At 48.1% G+C, this 24,425-nt stretch overlaps 1 protein-coding gene across 7 annotated transcripts in view; it reads right to left on the bottom strand.

Moving 5' to 3' along the window:
* Positions 1 to 24,425, bottom strand: part of KATNIP (katanin interacting protein) — a 194,908-nt gene that overhangs the window by 68,781 nt on the left and 101,702 nt on the right. For all 7 annotated transcript variants that reach the window (XM_068524188.1, XM_068524190.1, XM_068524184.1 and 4 more), the window contains 5 exons: positions 13,739 to 13,911; positions 12,676 to 12,735; positions 11,054 to 11,172; positions 9,376 to 9,478; positions 5,233 to 5,448 (listed from right to left, as the gene is read on the bottom strand). In XM_068524188.1, coding sequence (XP_068380289.1) covers positions 5,233 to 5,448; positions 9,376 to 9,478; positions 11,054 to 11,172; positions 12,676 to 12,735; positions 13,739 to 13,911 — 671 coding nt within the window. The remainder of the gene's footprint in view (positions 1 to 5,232; positions 5,449 to 9,375; positions 9,479 to 11,053; positions 11,173 to 12,675; positions 12,736 to 13,738; positions 13,912 to 24,425) is intronic.

The following is a 24,425-nucleotide window of genomic DNA, read 5'->3' as shown; positions in this document are numbered from 1 at the left end:
TGAACTTCCATTATACACTTTAGAACCAGCTTGTCAATTTCCACAAAAAAGGCAGTAGGATTTAACTGAATCTGTAGATAATTTGGGAGCACTGCCATATCAATGGTATTAAGTCTTCCAATCCATGAACACAGATATCTTTTCATCTTTCATTATTTAGGTCTTTAATTTCTGTCAACAATATTTTGTACTTTTCAGTGTACAAGTCTTTCACTTATTTGGTGAAGTCTATTCTTAAGTATTTTATTCTTAAATAGCATCAAACTATTATAAATGGAAACTTTCTTAATTTCCTTTTCGGATGGTTCATTGATAGTGTATAGGAATACTACTGATTTCTGTATATTGATCTTTTATTCTCTAAGCTTGCTGAACTCGATGTTAGTTTTACCAGTAACTTCTGTGAATTCTTTAAGATTATCTGTATATAAGATCGTATCACCTACATATATAGTTTATTTCTTCCTTTCTAACCTCTTATTTCATTTTCTAGCTTAACTTCCTTGGGTAGAATCTCCAGCACAACATTGAATGGAAGTGATGAAAGCAGGCGTCCTTGTCCCATTCCTGGTCTTAGAGGGAAAGCTTTCAGTCTTCCACCATTCAGTATGATGTTAGCTGTGGGTTTTCATAGATGCCCTTTATCAGACTGAGGATGTTTCCTTCTATTCTTGGTTTGTTGATGTATTATCATGAAAGAATGTTGAATTTTATCAAATGCCTTTTCTGTGTCTATTAAGACGTCATATGGTTATTCCGTCATTTATTCTATTAATATGTTGTATTCTGTTGATTAATTTCCATATGTTGAACAACTTTGCATTCCTGGAATAAACTCCACTAGGTCTTGATATATAAATCTTTTTATAAACTGCTAGATTTGGTTTGTTAATGTTTTGTTGAGGATTTTTACATCTATATTCATAAGGGATACTGGTCTTTAGTTTTCTTGTGATGGCTTTTTCTGGTTTTGGTATCAGCGTAATACTGGCCTCAGAGAATGAGTTGGGAAGTGTTCTCTCTTCTTCTATATTTTAGAACAGTTTGTGAAGGCTTGGTGCTAATTCTTTAAATATTTGGTAAGATTCACCAGTGAAGCCATCTGGTCCCGGGCTTTTCTTTGTGGGAAGTTTTTTATTGATCACTAATTCAATCTCTTTTCTGGCTATAGGTCTATTCAGATTTTCTATTTCTTCTTGATTCAGTTTTGGTAATTTGTGTCTTTCTAGGAATTTGTCCATTTCATCTAGGATATCTAATTTGTTGGCATAAAATTGTTCATGATATTCCCTTGTAATCCTTTTTATTTCTATTAGTTTGGTAGTGATGGCCCCTTTTTCATTCCTGATTTTAGTAATTTGAATATTTTCCCCTTTTTTTTTCTTGCTCAGTCTAGCTAAAGGTTTGTTCATTTTGTTGATTCTTCCCAAAAAACAACTTTTGGCTTTGTTGATTTTTCTCTATTGTTCTTCTCTTTTCTGCGCTGTTTTTTTTTTAAAAACAATTTCCTGTGAGTCTATAATTATTTTTAAAAGTTCAAAAATGTACTGCTCTATGTGCTACGGATATAGTGTGAATAGCACAGACAAGAACTTACAGGTTGATGGGAGGAGACAGATCAGAAACAAGTGAACAAAATCACTTTTGATAGTGGGAAGTGGTCTGAAGAAAATGAAAAAAGCTGATGTGATACAGACTGGCGTAGGGAGGGAACAGGACTCCTCCAGCTTGTAGAGTCCGGGAAGGTCTTGCTGAGAAAGTGATACCTGGGCTGAAATCTGAGTGATGAGAAAGGAAGGAGCCACATGAACATCGGGAGGAGGGATGCTCTGGGCAGAGGGGGCGGCAAGTGCCAAACCCACAGGTGAGAACGAGCTTGGCAGGTCAGAGGAGCAGCAGGGAGCCCTGGTATGTGAGGCAGGCAGAGAGCGAGCTGGAGGTCGGTTCACAGACAGCCTCCGGGGCCACAGAGAGGCATCCAATTTTCCCCAGAAAGTCACGGCAGGGGTTTTAAGCAGGGGAGGGCTGCAAGCTGACATTTGTTAAAGATCCCTTTGGATACAGAGTGGAAAATGGAGTGGATGGGGGCAAGAATGGAAGAAAGGGATGAGAGAGGAGACCACTTAATAGTTCCAGTGAGAGGGAGCAGCTGATCAGACTTGGGAAGAACCAGTGGAAATGGAGAGAAGGGGCCAGATCTAGGCTCCATGTTGGAGGTGGAATCAATAGGACTTCCTGATGTGTTGGAAGGGGAAGGGGCGTGGCGCCACCAAGGAAGACTCTTAAGTGGTGGGCTTGGCAGCTGAGCGGATGGGGATGCCATTTACTGAGCTGGAGGAGGAAGAGATGTGGGCGTGGGCCAGGGAATCAACACTCAGGTTTCAGGTCTCTGAAGTCTGAGATGTTGAGCGGAAGCTGACATTCAAGTCAGGAACTTGGAAGCAGGCAGGGCTGGGCATCTAAATTTGGAGCCAACTTGAAGCCACGGGCCTGGGGGGTGGCGATGAGAGAGATGGGGTGGGCAGGGCAGGAAGGAGGGTGTGCACTGAACACAGGGCACTCATACAGCCCCCTGCATGCCCCCCATTCACCTCCATTGAAGCAACTTCTCTTTCAAACCCAGACTCTGCTTTCAGGTATCTTCTCCTCAGCTTTCAGCCGAGCCCCACCACTCCACAGCAGTGTGGCCTGGACGAGTCACTCATCCTCCCTGAGACTTGGTTTTCTCGTTTATCAGATGGGGAAAGTCATCCCGAGGTTTATGTGAGGATTCAGTGAGGGATGCCCGAGACCCCAGTGAAACTGAATGGTTCTGAGAGGCAGTGTGTCCTGGTGGCCCCAGGCGTGGTTCACGGGGCGGCTATCAGAGAGATCCCAAGCCAGGGCAGCAGGGGGAATCCAGCCCACCCACAGCTGGGCCCAGAGATCTAGCAGCCCAGGGTGAGACAGGTGCCTCAGGGCCCAAAATTTAAAAAAAAACAAAAACAAAAACAAAAAAACGAAACCCACAAAAACCCCGGGCCAAAGTCCTCACTGCTGTCACATGGCAATGCTCATCAGCCTCTGCTAAACAGAGAAAAGGGGAGAGCAATCAACAGAATTTGTCCCCATTAAATCCAGTGATGCTTTTTATCGCCCCTGGTATGCTCTGTTCTGTACGGTAGGCTTCCAAAAATGCCACTGCTTTGTGCACAAGGGGGACGGGAGAGGTTTAGCAAGGGCTGGTCCAAGCCTCAGCAGCATGCACGGGAGCCTACAGACTTGAAGCAGGGAGCAGAGCAGGGAATGCAAGGCCAGAGTGTCCAAGCGGCCATGACCTGTTTCCTTCAAGGTCCCAGAGCTGCTGATCTTTAAGTGGGCTCAGAAAACACCCAGTCCAACCCTATGGACAGGCTGCGTTTCCTGGCTATCTCACATCTACCCTGCCTTTCTTTCAGTAACAACCACAAATTTCTTCAGGGAAAATTCCCTCCCTGCCCCACTGGGGCATCTTAGTGGAACTGGCACCAAGGTGCCCGGCCCTCCTAGCCAGGTTGGTCCATCAGCCTTCCTTTCCTGGACTGGATATCTCCAGCAGAATGACAAGATGACAAACCAACTAACTAACCAATCAACCAACAAACACTGCACCCTCCCCCCACCAAAAAAGAAGACCAAACTCTCGGTGTTCATGCGTCCCAGGATGCTACCCAGAACCCCAAGTTGCTCACGGGGCCTGTCCTCTTTTGGCCTGGGTGACAGTGAATACGCCAGCTACTCAAAAGACTTGCAACAAATTTCTTTTCAAAAATTGGCTAAAGAGAGCCAGACTCAGTTTCTTTTGCTGGCAAAATAAGAATCATACGAATTATCCAGGCCCTCCACTCCCATTCTACAGGGGGCAGAAAAAAATGACTCTCAGAGAAGGCGGGTAAGATGCCCAAGGCTAGAGAGTCAAGACCAGAACTTGGGTCTCTAGAGCTGGGGATTTCAAAGCCCTCCTTTCTTGCTTCTTTTTCTTTAAATGGTAATAATATTTACTTCATAGTGGTATTACTACTACGACGACGAGTAACAACGGAAACAGGAATAGCTGATGTTTTGGAGCCCTTTCGAAGAGTGAGGATCATATTTACATGTGATCCTTAAAACATCGTATCAAGGTAAGTACTATTATTATCCCCATTTTACAGACGAGGAAATCAAAGTAGATGTTAGGTGAGTTGCCCACGATCGTGAAGCCGTAAGTGATTAAGCGTTGAACCCAGGCCTTTCTGCTTCTCCAGCCTGTACACTGTTTCGTTTAAATAAGGTTATACACACAACACACTTAGCGTGGTGCCGGGCACAAAGCAAGAACTGAACATGTGGCAATTGTCTTCATTTTCAATACCTTTAAAAAAATTAATAATTTGTTCTTTGGAATAGCAAATACATGTACGTCGCAGGAAATTTAAAAAGTGCAAAAAAGCCTCCAAGGGAAAGTCTTCCTATTGCCCCTGTCCCTTGCTCAGCCAGTTCCGTGGCTCAGAGGCAACCTCTCTTCCCCATATCTCGGGCCCCTCCCAGAGGTCACGGTGACTGATGCTGAAGCAACATAGCACCGTAAAGATGTCAGTCAGTGCTGGGTGGTCTGTCTAGTCTCCTGTGTCCAGCTTGCAAGTGGCAGGAAGAGAAAATGCCAGTGCTTTTCTTTTTTTAACTTTCAGATATTTAAAAGAAAGTGATGTTCCACGTTTGCTGGGTGCGTACTCCATGCCCCAGGGAAGCAGGACCCTGAGAGGGTGCATGGGCCCTGGGCCAGGCTGCAGGGGGTGCATTTGCACCGCCCCCCTCCCCCCTCCCTGACCTTCCAGCTGTGTGACCTTGGCCAAGTCAACGCCCTTGTCCAAGCCTTAGCTTCTTCATCTACAAAATGTGGGCGTTGTCCTCAATGACCCCTGAGGTCCCGTGTTTGGCGGTTACTGTGGGAAACTGCAATGTAGATAAAGGGGGTGAACCGGCTCCGCTTTGTCCCCTCAACCCCCATAAGAACCCTCTACAGAGCAGGGATCTGGGCAAGAGCTCAGGCCCGGGGGTGCGGTTGGAGGCCTCTCCCTCCGTCTCCTCCCCACCCTGCCCAAATGAATGGCTGTGGACGATTACATCATCCTTCCCCTTGCTGCACCCACACCCTTACCGTGGGCTTATCGTGGGCAGAAAAAATGCATCAAAACATTCGGCCAAGACTCACACAAGGGCGCCTCCACTTACAGCCAAGTTCTTGCTGACCAGGTGGCCCAGCTCCCCGGGCGTGTCCGAGTTCCGGACAGCCACATCACAAGGTGACACATAAAGCTTTGTGTTGTTCCGGTCGAAGAACTCCACTTCCGTGAGACCCACCCACGACGCGCTGCCCCAGTTGGACAGGATTTCCATGGTCACGTAGATGGCATCTTTGATCTCTTCTGCTTTCGGTCCCGATTTGTCCTTAGCGAGGAGAAAAGTAATGCCAAAGGATGGAAATACAACAGGTGGAATCCAGCTCTACCACTAAATGACAAGGTATTTAATTGTTCAGTGCCCGGGATTCCCCCTCTGTACCATGAGGATAAGAAGAGCACCCATTACAGATGGTTATCATGGAGATTAAATGAGCTCATGTTTGTAAGGCATTTCAAACATAGTTACTAGAGGAATTTCCTGGCGGTCCAGTGGTTAGGACTCCACTTTCACTGCCGGGGCCCAGGTTCCATCCCTGGTCGGGGAACCAAGATCCCGCAAGCCATGCAGTACGGCCAAAAAAAAAAAGTTACTGTGAACCCTGGCACTTAGTATTTTCTGTAAGAGTCTGTAAATAACAAAGAATGTTTAAAAGGCATCAGATTCTGCCTGAACACGTACTTTTCTCATCCACTACCAAGGGTTCATGTCCTATAGGCATGTCACAACTTATGCTGAATTGGGCTGGTGTTATGGGCTAAATTGTGTCCGCCACACACAAATTCAGATACTGAAGCCCAAACCCTAGTACCTCAGAAGATGACTCTGTTTGGAGACAGGGCCTTTAAAGAGGTAATTAAGTTAAAATGAGGCCGTTAGGGTGGGCCTAATCCATTCTGACTGATGTCCTTACAAGAAGAGGACATTTGGACACCACCACCACCTCCGTGGGCTGTGGATTATTTACCCAGTTTGACAGTCACACACCCCCAGGACCAGAGAGACACCAGGGATGGGCAGGCACGAAGCAAAGGCCATGTGGGGACTCAGTGAGAAGGTGGAGAAACCCAGCCTGCCAACACCTGGATCTTGCATTCGCTTCCAGAACTGTGAGAAAAGAAGTCTCTGTTGTTTAAGCCACCCAGTCTGTGGTACTTGGTAGTGGTAGCCTAGCAGATGGCCTGTCTAACACAGTAGATAACACAGGGCCCTGGACAAGCCAGTTGACATCCCCCTGCCTGGTTGGGGACCAGGAGATGACACCATAGATCTGACAATCCTGTCCCGGAGATTAAGCGGGATATGCACCCGGAGAAGACCCGGTCAGCAGTCCTGGCCTGCGTGCACTCTGTAAGTGGCCATTTCCGCCCATTTCTCTCCTCCATGGATTTTAATGCCTGCCTCCTTCGCGGGTAGGTTGTCTGGTCTGAGAGGCCGTGAATGCCATCAATCAATGGCCACACCGCGGAATGACTTCCCGAGGCCCCTTCGGGCTCTGATTGCAGTGCTGGTCGCCACGGATCAGCCGCTCAGAAAATGGTACCTTCCCCGCTTGCACATGCCCTCTCTTAATTAACACCGTAATCTGCGATGGTTCTGTGAGCAGGAAGCTGGGCAAATGAACAGCAACTGTTCCCTACTTATTTTTTTAATTAATAGCCAGCGAGACGTGCTAGCGCTCTCAGCATGTGTTTGGATGAGCCTTGATTGTCAGGCGATGGGATGGGGACACGGAGGGAGGTAAGTAAGCTGTCAGCCCCCGGAAGGAATGCAGGGGCTGTGTTTATTAGCAGACCCCATGGCTTCCTCCTTCTCTGCCGCGGGGCCCTGTGGGCCCAGGCCAAGCCCTCTGCTACCCTGGGCCTGAGTCCCAGGCGGGCAGGATGGTGATAAAACTCAACGGGCCCGGCTCAGGGCTCGGGGATCGGGAGGTTAATGAACTTGTGCTTGGGAGGCGCGTTCCGCTGCCAGGTGCGCCCCGTGGGAGGCGTGAGGATGCGGTGCTGGTCACCGTGGTTGTTGGCCGTTGGGAGGAGGCCAGATGGGAGGCGAGCTGCCTCGAGGAGGGGCTGCTGGATCTCACGCACAGTGCAACCTAAGATATGCAAATTCCTGCAGCGGGGTTTCTAAATGAAGAAGCTGAAGGGTCTATTAACTAAGGAAGTGTCACAACTTGTAAGAGTTGCAACCTGACGGCCACCCCTGCTCGATTTAGGATCGAGGGGTCTGAGGCAAACACTGGCTGGCAAGCTTCTGGTCCCCGGCATTCACTGCCCCGCTCTCAACAAGACCACCTGCTTTTCCTTTGGTGAAGCTGTCCCTTCTCTTTTCTCAGCCATGAGGTATGGGGGATGGACACTTTCCTACCCCAAGGAGTAGATGAACTGGTCCAATTGATCAGTGTGTCCTGTCACCCGGGCCACCTGGAGGGAATGGCTCAGTGATGGGCACGTGACCCAATTTCAGATCTGTGTGTGGAGAAACTGCTCTTTTCTCCTGACTGTGGGGTCTGAGGGTATAAGGGCAAGAGGTGGGAATCACTCTAGCTATTGAGGGATCACAGGGAGACAGCAGAGCTGGGACTGGGCATTGAGGTGGGGATGAGGCTCAAGATGCAGCTGACACGGTACAGACATAGCGTGAGCCTCTGGATCAAGTCCTACTTGATCCCGACTACGGCACTCATTACAAAGAAATGTGCCATTTTTCTTCTCTTTGTTTTATAAGTCAGCTTGCCCTGGGTTTTCTGTCTCCTATAATATAAGGAGACTTGATGCATCCAGGCTCTTTTTAACGTGGCTGAGGTTTCACCACACTTAGGATCTTCATAGCTAAGAAACCAACTATGCCATACAGGGGGGAACAAAGCTTTGCTTTCCCTAGATTTTTCTAGACGGCATATTTCCTGATTCCTCCTTGCCTTGTGCCAGGCACTGAGCCGTCTGCCCTCACAGACCTTTCCTCTTCCAGCTGCACAGTGGCCCCCGTGGGCTGTGGATTATTTACCTAGTTTGACAGTCACACACCCCCAGGACCAGACAGCTTAAGAGGCTTATCTAAGGTCACACGACCTCTAAATGATGGTGCCAGACTCCAAGCCAGAACTCCAGTCTGGGCTGGAGCAGGGCTCTTTCTGCTGTCATATGAGCTTTACGTGTGACTTTGGGAGGGCTTCCTGTTAAGTCCCCATTGGCCAATCACAAGATGGGTGACCACGGAACCAAATAGTTATAAGAAAGGCTTGGGTAGAGGAAGAAGTGAGAGGATGTGCTGGACACACACCTTTTGACCAAAAGAGAAGAGCATCACCCGTTATCCCTCCACCCTGATGCTACCTTGCCCTTTCACCGTTCATGTCTCAGCTCCATCGACCCGCTCATAGCCATATCCTCGCCCAGTCGCTGCAATCGTATTGGACTCGATGAAGGTGAACATCACTTTTTGCAGCTAACTTTATATCCTTAACATTTTCTATCCGTATAATCTCCATAATGAAAATTTCCATCCTTTTACACGACTGCATTGTGCCGATGTATCATACTTTCCTGATTAACTCTACTATCGTGAGACATTTATGTTATTTCTGTGTTTTTTTCTCTCACCTTTCCCTACTTCCAATAATTGTGCAATAGACATGTTTGCACCTATAGTTTTTTATTCCTGTTGAGTGATTTCTTCAGGGTAAGGAAGTGGGATCGTCGGGCTGGAAGACATAAGTATTTCTAAGGCTCTTCCTAAGAGCCTTTCAGCTTTTCAAAAGCTTTCCACCCATTTCTATTGCTGCCGGCAGGGTAAGACTGCCAGCTTTACTGTAACCTTGCCAGTGCCAGAGGTTATCATAAAAAATAATTTGTTAACTGAGATTTGTTGACATCAAATGGGATGTTAAGGTTGCTCTAATTTGTATTTCTTGATTACAAGTGATGCTGGATATTTTTCTATGGGCTTACAGGCTATTTATATTTCCTCTTGTGTGGACAGGCTTCTGTCTGCTGAAACTCCATGCTCCATTACATGGATGTCTATGTGCTGGGGAGGAGGGGGGACGGAGACTGGGGCAGAAAGATGCTAAGTTTACCACTGTTAGAGCAGCTCCCACCGAACAGAAATGATTGTACCGAGGGGCCCTTCCTCCCTCAGCCTTCAGGCAAGACGTGGATGCCTTCCGAAACCCTCACAGGTCAAGGTTCTCACCTCTGGGTCCAGAACTTGCTCCTCAGTGGGTGAAACAACCTGGCTGAGTTGGGCGGAGTCACTTTCGATGGCCTGGAGGACTTTCAGAACCTTCTGCTGTTGTCTGAAATTGATTTTGTTTTAGCAAACAGGTATCGATAGTAATGATACACAATAGAGAATGTTCCCATCAAGGGTACCGGGCTTACTTTTCTATTTCAGAGAGAAGTAACAATTTGAGACGAAAATACTCACACCCCGCAGACAGATCAAAGGCGCACACCAGCTGGTTTTCTCCCTTTATAAATAATTGTACAATTAGCGATGAAAGAAGGGCCAAGTAAGAGAAATTGCTTGGGGCCAGATGGCCAGCTGATCTCCTTAAGCTGACTGCTAGGCTGTAAGAGTCTAGAGCCGGTGCCTACACAGTACATACAGCCTGCAGGTCAAATGCAGCCCGCAGCCTGTTTCTGTGTGGCCTGCAAGCTAAGAATGGTTTTTACGTTGTTAAGGTGTTGTTAAAACAAACAAACAAGCAAAAAGTGAAAAGCCTGAAGTATTTGCTATCTGGCCCTTTACTGAAAAAGTCTGCCAGCTCCTGATCTAGTGACCTGCCTTGCAGCTCTAGTTTCTGAGGACACAGCATTCCAAACCTAGCAGAGAGTTGTCTGCAAACACACCCTACTTGTGCTGTTTAAGGCTGAGAACTCCCAAGACCCTGAAGCACAAAGGATCTTGATGATGAAGAAAGAAGCATTTGGTGCTGTGTGTGCTGCTTGTAATGTATCCTGTGTCTGTATCTGATGTAACATATCCTCAAGGCCCAGCCCTTTCACTCTCAGAGGAAACTTCAAGTTCTTATCTATGGCCACAGTGGTCCACAGCATGGTTTCCAGTCTGGGGTCTGCAGACTCCTGGAGGAGTGGCTAGCACTGCCTTTAGCCTATTCAGAGTTTTTCTACAAATTATCAAAGGCAAACACCCTCTGGATGGACACAGATCTGGAGAGTACATAGACTGGCCAGGAAGTTCCTCCTTTGTGCAGAGAAAAAGCCCCCACGCCTTTTGGGGCTGATGCAGCCTCAGGCCAGAGCCTCAGCTTAGCGACCGCTGTGCAGGCTGGATTTCAGCTGCTCTCACCGCTCAGCCAGGCACGGGCACTGCACAGACTACCATGCGCCCGGCTCTGCACAGCGGCCCGGGGAGCATGGTGGGGTTCAAATGCGTGCTTGAAGCTATTGGCTCGGCATGGTGCATCTTTCTGAAGATCAGTGTTGCCTGACGACTACAGGAAAGCCTTTATTTTGACAGTAAAACTTGACAGTGCCAATCACTGATGCGGTGCGCGAACGGAAGAGAATGCCGCGTTTGAACAAACTCTGAACAGAGAAAAGAAGGTTCAGAGGACACTGCCTTGGGTCACTGTCTGCCGCGTGGGCTGCTTCCGTGGAACCCTTTGAGGAGACTGAAGTTTTACACGGGCTGAATGGAACTGAACAAGCCAAGAGCCATGTGTCTGAAAGAAATCAAATCAATTTCAGGCTTTGGGGTTGGAGGGAGGGTGAGGGGGGATGCAGTCTAAGGGAGCAGTTTTAGATGGTCTGGAATCATAATGCAAAGGAAAGCCTCAGTTAACAAGGTCCTCGTGGCTGGGTGGCTACGGGTTGCTGTGTTTGTTTTGAAGCTGCCTCATAAGTACCTGCTCCCCAGAAGGCCAATTCTGTCGATGGCTCCGCTGACGGCTCTGGCTCCCCCTGCTGCCCTGGACTGCTCCTGCGCGCTGGTCGCTGTGCTGGTTGCCGCGGTGATGGAGGGCCGCTGAGGCAGGATGGAAAAGCTTATTACACAGATGTCCCAGGCGACCCTCCTGGCCCAAGACACAGCAGAGCCACGGTCAAAGGGACACACTTGGCAGGCCATCAGTCTCGTTGCGGGAAACCGGGAACAGGAATGAGGGTGAAAGCGACTACCTGGGGCTGATTAGATCTAGAATCCCCTCACACGGTCTTTGCAAGAAAGGTGGGATCTCAGTTTCTTATGATCTTGGGAGGTCCCAGGAGATGGTCTGCTTCAATGAGCCACTGAAAAATTTCTCTCGTCAAAACCTTTCTCCACCTCCAGTGAACCTCTGTTCTGTTTGCTACAAGGGAATGGGACTCCATGGAGAATTCCAGTAACATTAGACCCTTTGATTTTTAATCCTCCAAGCCTTTTCCCCTTCTTTTCCATTTATCATCTAAACTAGAAATGTGCTCTGCTCTTTATCTGCAAATAATTGTAGTCATTTGAAGCTCCGTGAATCAGGGGTCAGGTCATCCAGAAATCCTGGACCGCAGGGCGGGCAGAGTGGCGAACCTGTCAGAAATATTGGCCGGCAACGGTTTAAGATGACTGGGAAGTAATAGAAAAAGCAGGAGCAATGCCAAAAGAAAACCACTGCGTTGCTCTGGGGTGCTGCCCTGCCCGGCACTCTGTCTCATGAGCGTTCTCTCCAATTCCCTACTGTCCACCCCTTATCTTCCCCTGTCCTCTTCTCCTCCACGACTCTCCCACTCCTGGGACAGGCCAGGCTCATTCCCACCTCAAAGCTTTTCCCCTGTTCCTTCCACTTGGAATGCTGTTCCTTTGTTGGCTGGCTCCTTTTTTTTTTTTTTTTTTGGCTCCTTCTTACTAGACAGGGCTCAGCCTAAATGGGACACCTTCCAAGGGACCTCCTTGGATCCCCCTGTGGGAGGTAGCCACCATCCTATACCCTGTCACTCTCTCACCCATTAGCACCTTGTATTGCCACCTCTCTCTGAAGTCACCTTGGTTATATACGGCTTTACTCGTATATACTCGAATCTTGTCTGAAAGCTCCCTGAGGGCAGGGGCTACTCTGGTCTGACTCAGCCACCTCTGTATTCTGAGAACACAGCATAGACTTGTGCACAATCTAACAAAGACGTTCCCAGGTGTTTTATTAATTCACGACCATACTTCCTGGGGCCATCTTTGCTGAGATTGGCCTAACTGACCTAGGTAGATGTAGATATAAATTGATTTATTTAGGATACTAAGACCCTTTTCTGTGTTATCTTGTCAGGAAATGGAAACGTAACAAGGGACTGGAATCAGCAGGCCTGGGTGAGTTCTGGCTTCCACTCGTAACCTTGGGCAACGCGCTTCAGCACGGGTCTCCCCATCTGGGAGATGGGCAGAATGCTGGCGTGCACAGGGAGCACGGTGAGGCCCTGCTGGGACCGTGTGGGGAAGGCCCTCTGGAGACCGTTGGCTGCTGTGGGAATGGGGCTCTGCTGTCCCTCTCTGGCCTTCACTGACCTCAGGGGTCTCCTCCTTCAGCAGACAGGTCCATGACTCTGCTGGTGGTCTCTCTGTGCCCTGGAAGGATGGAATCACATGATCTGAGGTCAGAATAAAGCCATCCACTTTACACTCTTCACTGATAGAGGTACAGACCGTCTTGAGGTCATAGACACAAATGTCAGGGGCAAAGGGCCGAACGCCAGGAAAACAGACTACAGATGCTGCTTGATGATCGCCCCAAAGAGCAGCCCGCCAACAGGGCCTGGGGAGCAACTAGCGGTGTGGACGGGGCCCTAGGCTTTCAGGCAGGCAGACCTCAGCCACTTCCACAGACATACCATGAGAGAGCCACCCTGATTCTCTGGGTGCCATCAGCCATATCTATAAAACAGTGTGATGAAACCAGCCCTGCCTGTTTCAGGGCTACTGTGAACATCAAGTTAAGGTAAAGGATTTCAACAGGTGAGTCAGGGAACATGCTTCTGAGAAAGGATGTAGACATTGAGGGATGTCCAAGGCCTCCAGCTCCCCAGAGACCCCCGCTCCACCCCACCATCCATCCTCCTGTTTGCTGCTCAAAGCCGAAGGCTGTGGGCACCAACTCAAACACCTGTAGGGCCAGAGGGGTTTCCTGAGAAGGTGAAGCAGGCCAGGAGCAGGACATTAAGGAGTGGTGAGGACTGCGGAGCCCGGAAGGGCTCATGCTCTGGGGAAGGGGGTCTTTCCAGAGAAGCCAGAGCTGGTTGTTTGCGCCATTCTGTCTCGGACCCAACAATGTGCAACTCTAGTTGAAGGTATTCAGGGTTTGTAAGGAAATCAGCAAGAATTGGAGGCATATTAGCGTCCAACTTAGGCTTAGGAAACAAAAGATGGAAAGGAGGTGGAGGAAATGGGGACTTCGACAGGTCAGTAAGCAGCTGTGCATCAGACAGTGGATGTGCTGATTGGTCTAAGGTCAGGGATGCCTCCACTGCTCTCTCTCCTCGCCATGTGCCCTTTGCAAGCACCGCTCAGACACTGCCTGGTCCCTGAGTAGCCCAAGTCCTTCTCCATCCTTTCCCTCTGCCCGGGAACGCACCTGTGGTGGGCTGGCGGGGGGCTCAGCCTTTCTGCTGAGGATCGCCCTCTGCAGGGCCTCGTTCTCCACCTGGATGGCTCTGAGCACGGCTGAGGCGTCCTCCTCTCGGTCCTCCGCCTTGCGCGCGAGTTTTCGGGTTGCTGATAGGGGTCTCTCTCGGCGGCTTCCAGGTCCTGGGGGCAGAAAACAGGGGGTGAGCCTTTAGACTGCATTCTTGGAGGTCAGCTCCAAATCGATTAGACTCAAATTGAGGAACATTCTATAAAAACAACTGGCCCATACTCTCCAAAAATGTCAAGGTCAAATAAGACAAAGATAGCCTGGAGAGCTGCTCTAGATGAAAGCAGATGGGGCAGACATGGCAGCTGAATGCAATGGTGATCCCGAGGCTGGATCCTGGGTTGGCAAATATCCCTGTAAAGAACATTATTGTAGCAAGTGGAGAAATCCGAGTAGAGTCTGTGACTTGGATAATAGTATTGTATTAATGCTAAATATCCTGAATTTCATACGTAAGTGCACTGTGGCAATGTAAAATGAATGCCCTTGTTCTTAGGAGATACATACCGCAGTGTTCAGGGTAAAGTGGGATGCTGTCTACAATTTAATCTCAAATGATTTAAAAATACACACACGCAGAGCAAATATAAAGCAACTGCAGCAAAATGTTAACAACTGGTGAACCTGGGGGAATGGGAGTGTCATTTGTACGATCCTTGCAACTTGCCTTTACATCTAAAATTGAAATAAAAAGTTAAAAAGTTAGCCCTCTAACAAAGTGCCTATAAGGACTAATACCTGACATTGTGAAGAAGGATGGGTATTTGGGAATATTTTTGCTTTGTTTCATATTTGCACGGGTAATAAGAGTTACAAAGAAATTACTCCTCAACTGAAGAAAAAAAGTATTGCAAAGCTGTAGTCGATTCTGGAAGTTCTAATGAGTGGAACACTGATTTTATAATATGCAAAAATATTTGCAATATATGAAAAAGTACCCAACAAGACTGGTTGGAAAAAAATACATTATGGTACGTTTACCCAATGGAATACTACACATCTGTAAAAAGAAAGGCATTCTAAAATATCTATAGATAAATATGGTGACCTGAATTTGCTTCATAATCACCTGGGGTGTGGGTGTGGGTGCAGATGAAATTGGCCATCAATTGACCATTGCCAAGGTCGGGTAATGAACATGGGGGGTTATGATAACATCCTCTCAATTACTTATGTTTGGATTCTTTCTCTGTTAAAAAAAAAAAAAAAATCTCCATTTAAAAATAGAACTGCTCAAAATGTTTCCATTGGGATGTTTAAAGAGGCTTTAACCTACTGAATTTCATCCCCTCGGCAAATATTTATTGAGTGCCACTCTGCCAGGCTCTGTTCTTAGCACTGGGGACACAGCAGCGACCACACAGATCAAGACCCTCGCCCTTGTAGAGAGAGGCAATAGGCAGAGAAACAATAAATACTCTAGGGTGTTCCATGTCAGAAAATGATATGGAAAAACAAGAACAGCAGAGCAGGGTAACAGAGATGGGGCGAGCAGGGTGGCAGCGTTGGCCTCACGGAGCGTTGGGGAAGTGTGGTCCAGGAACCAGTGCGAAGTGAGAGGCCTGAGAAGGGGTGGGGAGGGCCAAGGCAGGGCCTCGGAGGACACTGTAAGGCCATTACTCCGAGAGAAATGGGGAGCCACTGAAGGCTTGAGAGCAGGGGACCTGATTTGAGTTAGGTGCTGAGTGGAGAACAGAATGAAGAGGGGTGAGGGGGAAAGCAGAGAGGCCAGTTAGGGCTCCTGCAGCTGTCCAGTGGAGGGGGGACGCAGAGTGTGGTCAGTTTCTGCGTGTATGTTGCAGACAGAGCCAACAGGATTTCCTGACAGAGTAGATGTGGCTGGTGCAGAAAGAGAGGAGTCAAGAGTGATGCCAAGGTTCTGCCCTGAGGAAACAGAGGATGGGGCTGCTTTCAGTTGAGCTGGGGAGGGCTGTCAGCAGAGCAGGTTTGGAAGCGAAGAGCGGGGGCAGCTTGGAGCCCAGAGATGCGATTTTGGCATCAGGGTGGAGCTGTCGAGTGTGGAGTTTGGGAGGGTGGTCTGGGCTGGAGATGTGAATTCAACATAGGCAACTGGGTTGCATCATTTAACAATAGTATCAAAGACTGACATTAACGCTGGCCTATAACTAACTAACTGGGAATTGATAGCTATGACTTCTCTGGGGAGATATAGATATAGATATAGATACAGATATATAGATATAGATAGCCTGGCACAAAGGCTTGTTAAAAACCAGCAACCTGGGCTTACCTGGTAGCACAGTGGTTGAGAGTCCACCTGCCAATGCAGGGGACACGGGTTCGAGCCCTGGTCCGGGAAGATCCCACGTGCCACGGAGTAACTAAGCCCGTGCGCCACAACTACCGAGCCTGCGCTCTAGTGCCTGTGAGCCACAACTACTGAGCCTGCGTGCCACAACTACTGAGCCCACGCGCCTAGAGCCCGTGCTCTGCAACAAGAGAAGCCACCGCAATAAGAAGCCCGTGCACCGCAACAAAGAGCAGCCCCCGCTCGCCACAACTAGAGAAAGCCTGTGCGCAGCAACGAAGACCCAACGCAGCCAATAAATAAATACATAAATAAAATTTGAAAACAAACAAACAAAAAAAACCCAGCAACCTTCCATCCTCATGACCTCAGTTAACAGGCACCGTTGATTATTAGAGATTTAGTTGGAGCCCTTTATCCTCCTGCTGTGTTGTTAGAATTTGCATCTGAATGAGACTTCAAGTAGCAACACCAAGAATGGCTTTGGCAGGAGAGGGAGTATAGCCAGGTACTGGGTTGATGGAAAAGCTAAGCTAAAAGGAGGGGACACCAATTTCTTCCAGGCATCCAGGAGAGGGGCTTTGGATGTGAATAACCAGGGACCGGGCAGGCACTCTGAGTGAGTAAGACCGAACTCAGGGTGGGGGTCGGGGAGATGGGAGGCAGCTGAGCCACTGCCCAGCTCCAGCCAATGCCTGCCAGACAGAGCTGTGCTTCTAGTGTTGCCAGGTTTTCCTCCAAGAAAAGTTAGAATCTGAAGTTTATGTGAAATCCCCCTGAATGTATTTGTTCATAAAGTATTTCAGTCTTTAGGAAACATGAAAGCCAACAGAACCCAAGGGCTGGTCTAATACAGGCCACGGCAAGTCCAAGCTGCTCCTCCAGGAAAGTCAAGGGCACCCAAAGGAAGCCTTGCATGCCTTCGGATGGCTGGCTGGCCTGGGCGATAACGGCAGTGGGTCATCCTCTGACTTTGATGGACTCTTGCTGTGGCTCCAGTACTGCTCCTGGGGACATAGAGTAAGGCACTGCTGGCAATGTGACCTGGGGATTCTGTTCTCCCCAGTCAAGGCTGCTTTAACTCTGTTTTCCTTTCTTATCAGCTACTCGGCCTGCTCTGCAACTCGAGGGATGAGAAGGTGAGAGCTGGAAGGAGCTGATGGAGGTGGGGATTCTCATTGCTATGGAAACACTGTGGGTCCAAGGGGTGTGGTGAGGCCACTGAGATCTTCCTCACGCAGGTCCCTGAAGCAGCTGGGAGGACAGACAAAGAGAGTGAAAGAAAAGAAGTGGCCTTGAGCCCCTCTGGAGCTGGAACTGAGGAATCCTGAAGCACCAACACATCCTCACCCCAAGGGGAGCTGAAGCAGAACTGGGTTCCCCGCAAGGCACAGGCATTAATGACACAGGCTCTCAACTGTCACTACACTGTGGGATGAGATGCTGCTCTGGGTGCCGGGGTACAGACGTGGGTGGGAAAGGCATGTCCCTGTCCTCACAGACCTCACAGCCATGGGGCAGAGACAGACACGGATCAGGCACACAGGACACACCAGCAGCAGGTGATGAGTGCTGGGGAGAAAAATCAAGTGGGATAAAAGCTAGAGATGACAGGAGGGGGAAGGACACTATTTCAGACACTCGGTCAGGGAAGGTGACACCTGAGCAGAGACCTGAAGGCGGGGAGCCTTGTGAATACCCATATGCGGAGGCTGTTTCAGGCCAAGGGAGCAGCAGGTGTCAAGGCCCTGCGGTGGGCGGAGCTTGGCACAGGGGGGCTGGCCTCGGGGAGCGAGGGGAAGCCTGGGGGGCAGCGGGGGGGTGGACAGGTCTCATGGGACCCTGAGGCCACGTAAGCCCCAGAGGCCTCCTACTACTCCAGGAGGCCACGCCCACCTTGTTTGCTGCTATGCCCTGGCTCCCGGCATTATGATCGTTGTCAAATGAATGGATAGAAAATGATTTCAATTCCAAACCTTGTCAATCTGCAGTATTTGCGAATATCATTAAGACATATCATCTCCTCCTCCATCTGCAGTAAAGCAGAGCTGAGAAATTCAAGGCCCCTTCAGAACCTACAGAAGACCCTATAAATAAGGGCCAAGGATCTTGTGTACAGCTAAACAAACGCACCAGCACTCTGACACTGGGGGTGCGAACCCCAGCATCGGTGCGAGGCTCGGGCAACGCCAGGATAAGCAGAACCTGAGATTCGTAAGCTCCTTCTGCACTTCGTGCCTAGAGCACTTATAAAGTCAGTCGAAAGAGAGCCCCTGCGTGGTGACCCTTGCCTATGTATTGCCACTATGTGGGCGAGAGCCCCGTCCGCTTGTGCCTCAGTGGTCTGGGGCTATGGCGGAGCAGCGCGCCCAACAAAACCATCTGTTCTTGGCCACTACAACCCTACGATCACCTCTTCTTGGAAAAGGATAATCAGGAAGGCATTTTCTTCCAGCAGGGTTCAGCTTTGTCTGCACAAACCCGTCTGCCCTGAGCGCCTTTCATCTGGGAGGGAATGCTCCTGCAACAACACGATCGTTGGGTCCTGCCTGTGCCCTTTGAGTCCTATTAGGCTAAGAAGATGCTTTTAAAAATTATATCAGCCTTTCTCTGAGTGAAGGTCAATGCCACAGCTCCAGCACCAGAGCTCTCCCCACCCACGGCTTCCCAGAAACGCGTGTACACAGTGCCCGTGTCCTCCTGAATCACATCCTCGCTGCCCGGCTGTGTAGACTGCGTTTCCTCATTGCACACGAGGTCACTGCCTTTTGATTCCAATGGAAGTTCTCCTTGCTCTCTTGGGGGAGCTGTTTCTGCACTGGCCTGAGCACCACGTGAGGGTGGATTTATTCTCATCACAGATCTGGAGAACGGTGGATTTATTCACACAATAAATCGGTGCCACCAGCAAAAGCCAAATGGCACATTTTAATTTATCCCAAGCTTCTCTTTTCTGGTTGAAAACCACTCCTCTACTGTTAACTTCACTTTCTCTTTGCTTCACTAGAACTTGGCTTTCATCTCTCTTGCAGGGAAACAAAAGAGCGTATCAATTCAGGAGATTTACCATGAATGCAGCACATGTCACAAAGAAGACGTGAGGACATGGGGGCTGTCCGGTCAGCTCACCAGCCAGGCGGCTTCTTCCCACTCGCCAGCTATGACTCGAAAAGCTCAAAGTCAGAGTCTCAGCAAAATGACCCCTTCCCACATGCAAGGGCCCTTTGAGATCACCTGGGAATCCACTGAAAAGGCAAACATTACATCTGAGAATCACAAGGGTCTAACGTAGAGCTCATAGGCCGGCAGCCCAAAGGCTGAAGCCAGCCTGCAGATTGCGTTGTGTGACTTTTTTTAAAAATTGGAAACATGCTAAGTTAAAAAAAAAAAAAAAAAGAAGAAGAGGAAATCCACCTGAAAATCGGGATTCCTGGTGTCTCTTGAAAAGTCCTATGATCCGACGTGGCAATCGTGAGCTGGGGAGCAGCGCCTGCTATAGACGGGGCATCAGTGGTGGTAACGTGCCTGTCAGCCCGGAAACTGTGCACGATTTGTGTGGTGAAAGGTCCAGGGTAACAGCTGGCTTAGCCGTGTTTTGTCCTGAGCTGCACACACTCCCTCTAAAATCCAACCAGGAGGGGGAAGGGGGCTGCCCGCTGGGACAAGAGCTTACATCTGAGTATTCCAGAGCCTCTGTGCATTTTAAGTTGGCTCAGCCTCAGCAGGCTACACGCTTCCCACAGCGTAGGAGACTGCGACAAATGGCCACAAATGCCTCCCACCTGCAATGTGCCACATCGCCCTGTGACGCTGCAGCATTTCCCATCAAGAGGTGGGCTGAATCTGTTTCTCTAGCTGGGCATGGCCTGGTGACTTCCTTTGGCCAACAGGTCCTTAGCAGTCACGACCAAGTGGAGCCTAACTTAAGAAAGCACTGCTGGGGTGTGTCCTCTCGGGCTGCCTGGAGACCACCAGGCGCTGGATAATGAGACCACGTGGAGCAGAGACGAGGTGTCCCAGCTGAGGCCCTTGGGCCAGCGGGACCGCCAGATGTTGTGAGGGTGGCCGTGCGAGACCAGGCAGCCAGGCACCCACTATGGAACTGGCCAGCCCCCCCCCCCCCGCAGCAATAATAAAAGCATTGTTGCTTGCAGTCACTGCAGTGTGGAAAGGATTGTTAGGCAGCAAGAGATAGTTGATACACCTGGCTTGTCCAGGCCTGTGCTCTTCTCATCTCTGAAGCTTATTTGGGGGCCTCTCCACAGGCAGATGCTGTCTGTAACCCTTAATACTCATTCTTCCGCTGCTGTCTCTTCGTGAGCCCAGGAATGCACGTGATTTTTAATGATTTTTCAAGGAAGGCAGTCAGCCCCCATCTCCCCATCCCTGACTAAATGACTTTACTCTTTCCTCGCATATTACAGTCCTTTGCTCCGCACCCGGCCCCTGAAGATTTGTAGCAAAGTGTCCTGTGTGGTTAATTTTTGTAAGAAATGAGCAGCAGTTGCTTTCATCCTCCCAGCAGCAGTGACCTTCACGGCATCCATGTTTTCCTTCAGGGAACCACCTCTTCTCCATCTTCTCAGTCTACATGCTTTGGATGGATCTGGATCTGCCCCCACTCCTGGCCCTGCCTGGGCCCTTGAGAGAACAGGTGCTCTCCCTGACTACAGAGACTGGAGATCGGTTCAGGGTAGAGCTGGTTCTTGGACTCTGCTGGAACTATTTGGAGAGGAGCAGTCCCTTTCCCCTGGGGTTGCTAAGTCAGTAAATGCGAGCCTGGAGCCACCAGGGACCATCTCCGGACCATGCCTGAGACTACAGATGTGGTTCTCAAAGTGTGGTCCCTGGAGCAGTAACATCAGTATCACCTAGGAACTTGTTAGGAATTAAAACACTTAGGCTCCACCCTAGACGCACTGAATTAAAAATTGGGCAGGGTCCAACAATCTGGTTTTAATTTGCTTGGCCAATACTTCTGATGCATGTTCAAGTTTGAGACCCACTGGACTCAAAAAGTAGAGCCAAGTGATGAAGAAACAGTTCCTGGTGATAGCATCATCTGAGTACCTGGATCCCACCATGCCTGAGGGCAAATCTATAGTCCTGGACTTTTCAGGTCTCTGAGCAATACATCTTCCTGTGTTGCTTCAGCCAGTTTGGATTTCTGACACTTGCTATTAATAATGAACACTGACATATGTTATGAGACTCTGGACTTTGGCAGAATGGTCTTCCTGCTGCAGGTTTTCTTGACAGAAATGCTAACTGCGCTAACTGCAGGGCTGTTAGGGTCTTCTAATTCACTCATGCTGAGGGGTGTTACTTTATTTCTGTGGTTGGCAGCTTGTCTGGGAAAAGTGGTTCAGATATATAACTTCCCTAGAGCACTCTGACAACTTGGACAGTAAACTTTCTGCATTAAAGACTGACGTTCTTTCACCTTCAACAAGACAACAGGTCTCTGGAAGTTTCCTGGAAGGCTTATTGATAGAGACCAAAGTAACCCAGGGCATGAGGCCCTTTCATTAGAACAAGGGACAATTATAGTGATAGAGAGGAATTAAGCTCTTGTGGAGTTGCATCATGTGTACATTTAATTGACATAAATTCAATTTTATGACCTTGGCCAAGGATAAAGGAGCAAGGAGAGAAATAACTCTTTTAAGAGGGCAGGCAATAGGTTACACTTATGGTAATGGCAGGCTATCTAATCCAGACCAACCTATCCCTGGAGCACAACTAGAAAACCCGGACCAAATAGTAGTATAAAAATCTGTTTATAAAAAGAAATCTGTTTGAAGGCATGGAGAGTGAACAGGGCTGTGAAGGGTTACAGGCAGGAGAATAGAAACCTAGAGAGGTGACCCCAGCGCCTGGGAAGTGTTTCCCCTCAAGGTGCTGCTGATTCTAAGAGCTGTTGCAAGGCTGAGAAACTGAAGAGAGCTGGTGACAGACTCAGGGCTACAGTCTGAGAGTCAGGGTGACCTAGAAAGAGCCAGGCGTGAAGGGCACAGAAAGGTTAACAATGTAGGCAAATGTAAATTACTATTGACTATTTTAATAATAATAATAATAATAATGATGATGTCTGGTGAGGTTTAATATCTAGAGAGAATTAAAATGCATGACAATAATAGCATTTAATTTTGGATGGGAGTAAATGGAGTTACAGAGTTGTAAGGTCTCCACTGAATGAGAAGCGGTAAACTTGCTAATTTAAAGTAGGCTCTAATAAGTCAAGAATACATGTTGCAATCTCTGGTAATGACTAAAGACTAGTAAAAGAATGTATAACTAACAAGCTAATAGAGAAGAAAAAAGAGGGATAATGTAATCAGTTCAGAATAGGGCAAGAAAGGAGAGAAAAAGGAACATAAAACAGGCGGAACAAATAAAAAGCAAACAATAAAATGGTAGATTTAAAATCAAATATATCTGCAATTACATTAAACGTAAATGGACTAAATGTGCCCATTAAAACACATAGATTGTTAGAGGATAAAAATAAAAACCAATTACATGGGGTTTACAAGAGACAAACCCCAATGTAAGGATGCAGACTGTTTGAAATGAAAGGATGAAAAAGGATACGCTACATAAACACTAACCAAAAGAAAGCTGGTCAACTTTAAGACAAAAGCATTATTAGAGTGAAAGAGACAACACATGGTGATAAAAGGTTCAGTTCACCAGGAAGATATAAAAAGGCTGATTTTGTATGCCCCCCAGAAAGATGTCCCCCCCACAAACAGAAAGTAAAGCATCTAAGCAGTCCAGATTTTGCCTGGACAAGTGAGAGCTGGTTTGAGTCTTCTGTCCTTTCAGCAAGTCTCAGGGTCCTGTGCCTCTGGAGGTACGAATATCTCAGTGACCTCAGCATAATGCCAGTGCTTATAATCACATTTTCCCTACAACCAGACCCTAAACAAGGCCAACTGCTTCATCTGGAGCTTGACCAAGAAGCTGTGATTGTCCCCACCCTGAAGGAGCAATGACTCTTGGGCTTAAGGAGAGGTGATATGGCTGTATGGGGTTTTCTAGATGGAGCCACATACGCTGCACTTGATCATCAGTCTGAGGGATTTTCAAGGGTAGCTTTAACCACCTGCACTTTTTTTTGACCTTTAGAACCTCATCCCCGTGGGACATGTGGCTCCAATGTCATCCCATTTCAGTATGAGAGTGGTGACAATGCCATGGTTTTCAACTTTCCTTTTTTTCAAATTTGGCCTATGTAGGAGCCATGTATACTTAATAGATAAAGGCTGACCTCCAAACCTGTTCAAAATGAGGATTCCACCACCTCAAACAGTGTCCTCTTTAAGGGAATCAATGGGACAAACTAAGAACCAAGTGCCAGGGACAGCTGGTAATCTGATTTTTACCAGATGGACCCAGTGACATGTGCTGTTTATGTGAATGCATTGCTTCCTTGCCATGGTGGTCCAGAAACTCAGAGTCATGAGTGTGACCCCCTGAGGCATTCATCTGTTCACCCCTTGGCGTCAACTTATTGTTCCTACTCTTGTTTTCCCTTTACCTTCATTTCCTTACGTATTTGTTAAAGTCTTCTTGCACTACAAAATTTGTTAGAACATGTCAGAACTTCTTGGAGAAAGGCAGATTATAAATAATTAATGAAGCTTGACTTCTCAAAATGCTGTACATGAAGGTGTGTGTTACAGTTGATTTGTTGAAGTCTTAACCTCCTAGCACCTGTGAATGTGACCTTATTTGGAAATAGGGTCTTTGCTGATGATCGAGTTAAGAAGAGGTCATTAGGGTGGGCCTCAATCCAATATGACTGGTACCCTTATAAAAAGGGGAAACTTGGATCCAGAGACAGATGTGCATACAGGAAAGCACCAGGTGAAGGTTGGAGTTATGTTGCCACAAGGCAAGGAAATACCAGAAGCTAGGAGAGAAGCCTGGTGCAGATTCACCCCTAGTGCCTTCAGAAGGAACATGGCCCTGCTGACACCTTGATCTTGGACTTCCCAGCCTCCAGAAATGTGACACAATAACTTTCTATTGTTTAAGCCAATCAGATTGTGGTACTTTGTTACAGCAGCCCTGGGAAATGAATACAGTATTTGAAATGATTTTAGTTGATACATGGTTTAACTTTAAAAATGTTAATATATTATATATTTATATTAATGAACATTAGAAAAAACAGAATAAGTGACTCCAACCTGTGGATTTTAGGCACGTCATTGCTTAGAACTAGACTGATGTGGGTATGTCGCAAGCAAATAGCAGTTTAGTTGACACACGAGGGGCCATGCAGTGGAGTGATTAAGAACAGATACTCTGCAGCCAGGTTTTAAACACTGGCTTTACCACTTACTGGCT

The sequence above is a fragment of the Eschrichtius robustus genome, chromosome 16, assembly GCF_028021215.1.
Source record: "Eschrichtius robustus isolate mEscRob2 chromosome 16, mEscRob2.pri, whole genome shotgun sequence".
Lineage (NCBI taxonomy): Eukaryota > Metazoa > Chordata > Mammalia > Artiodactyla > Eschrichtiidae > Eschrichtius > Eschrichtius robustus.
Note: the sequence above shows the minus strand (reverse complement) of the source record. Positions and strands in the feature narration are given on the sequence as shown.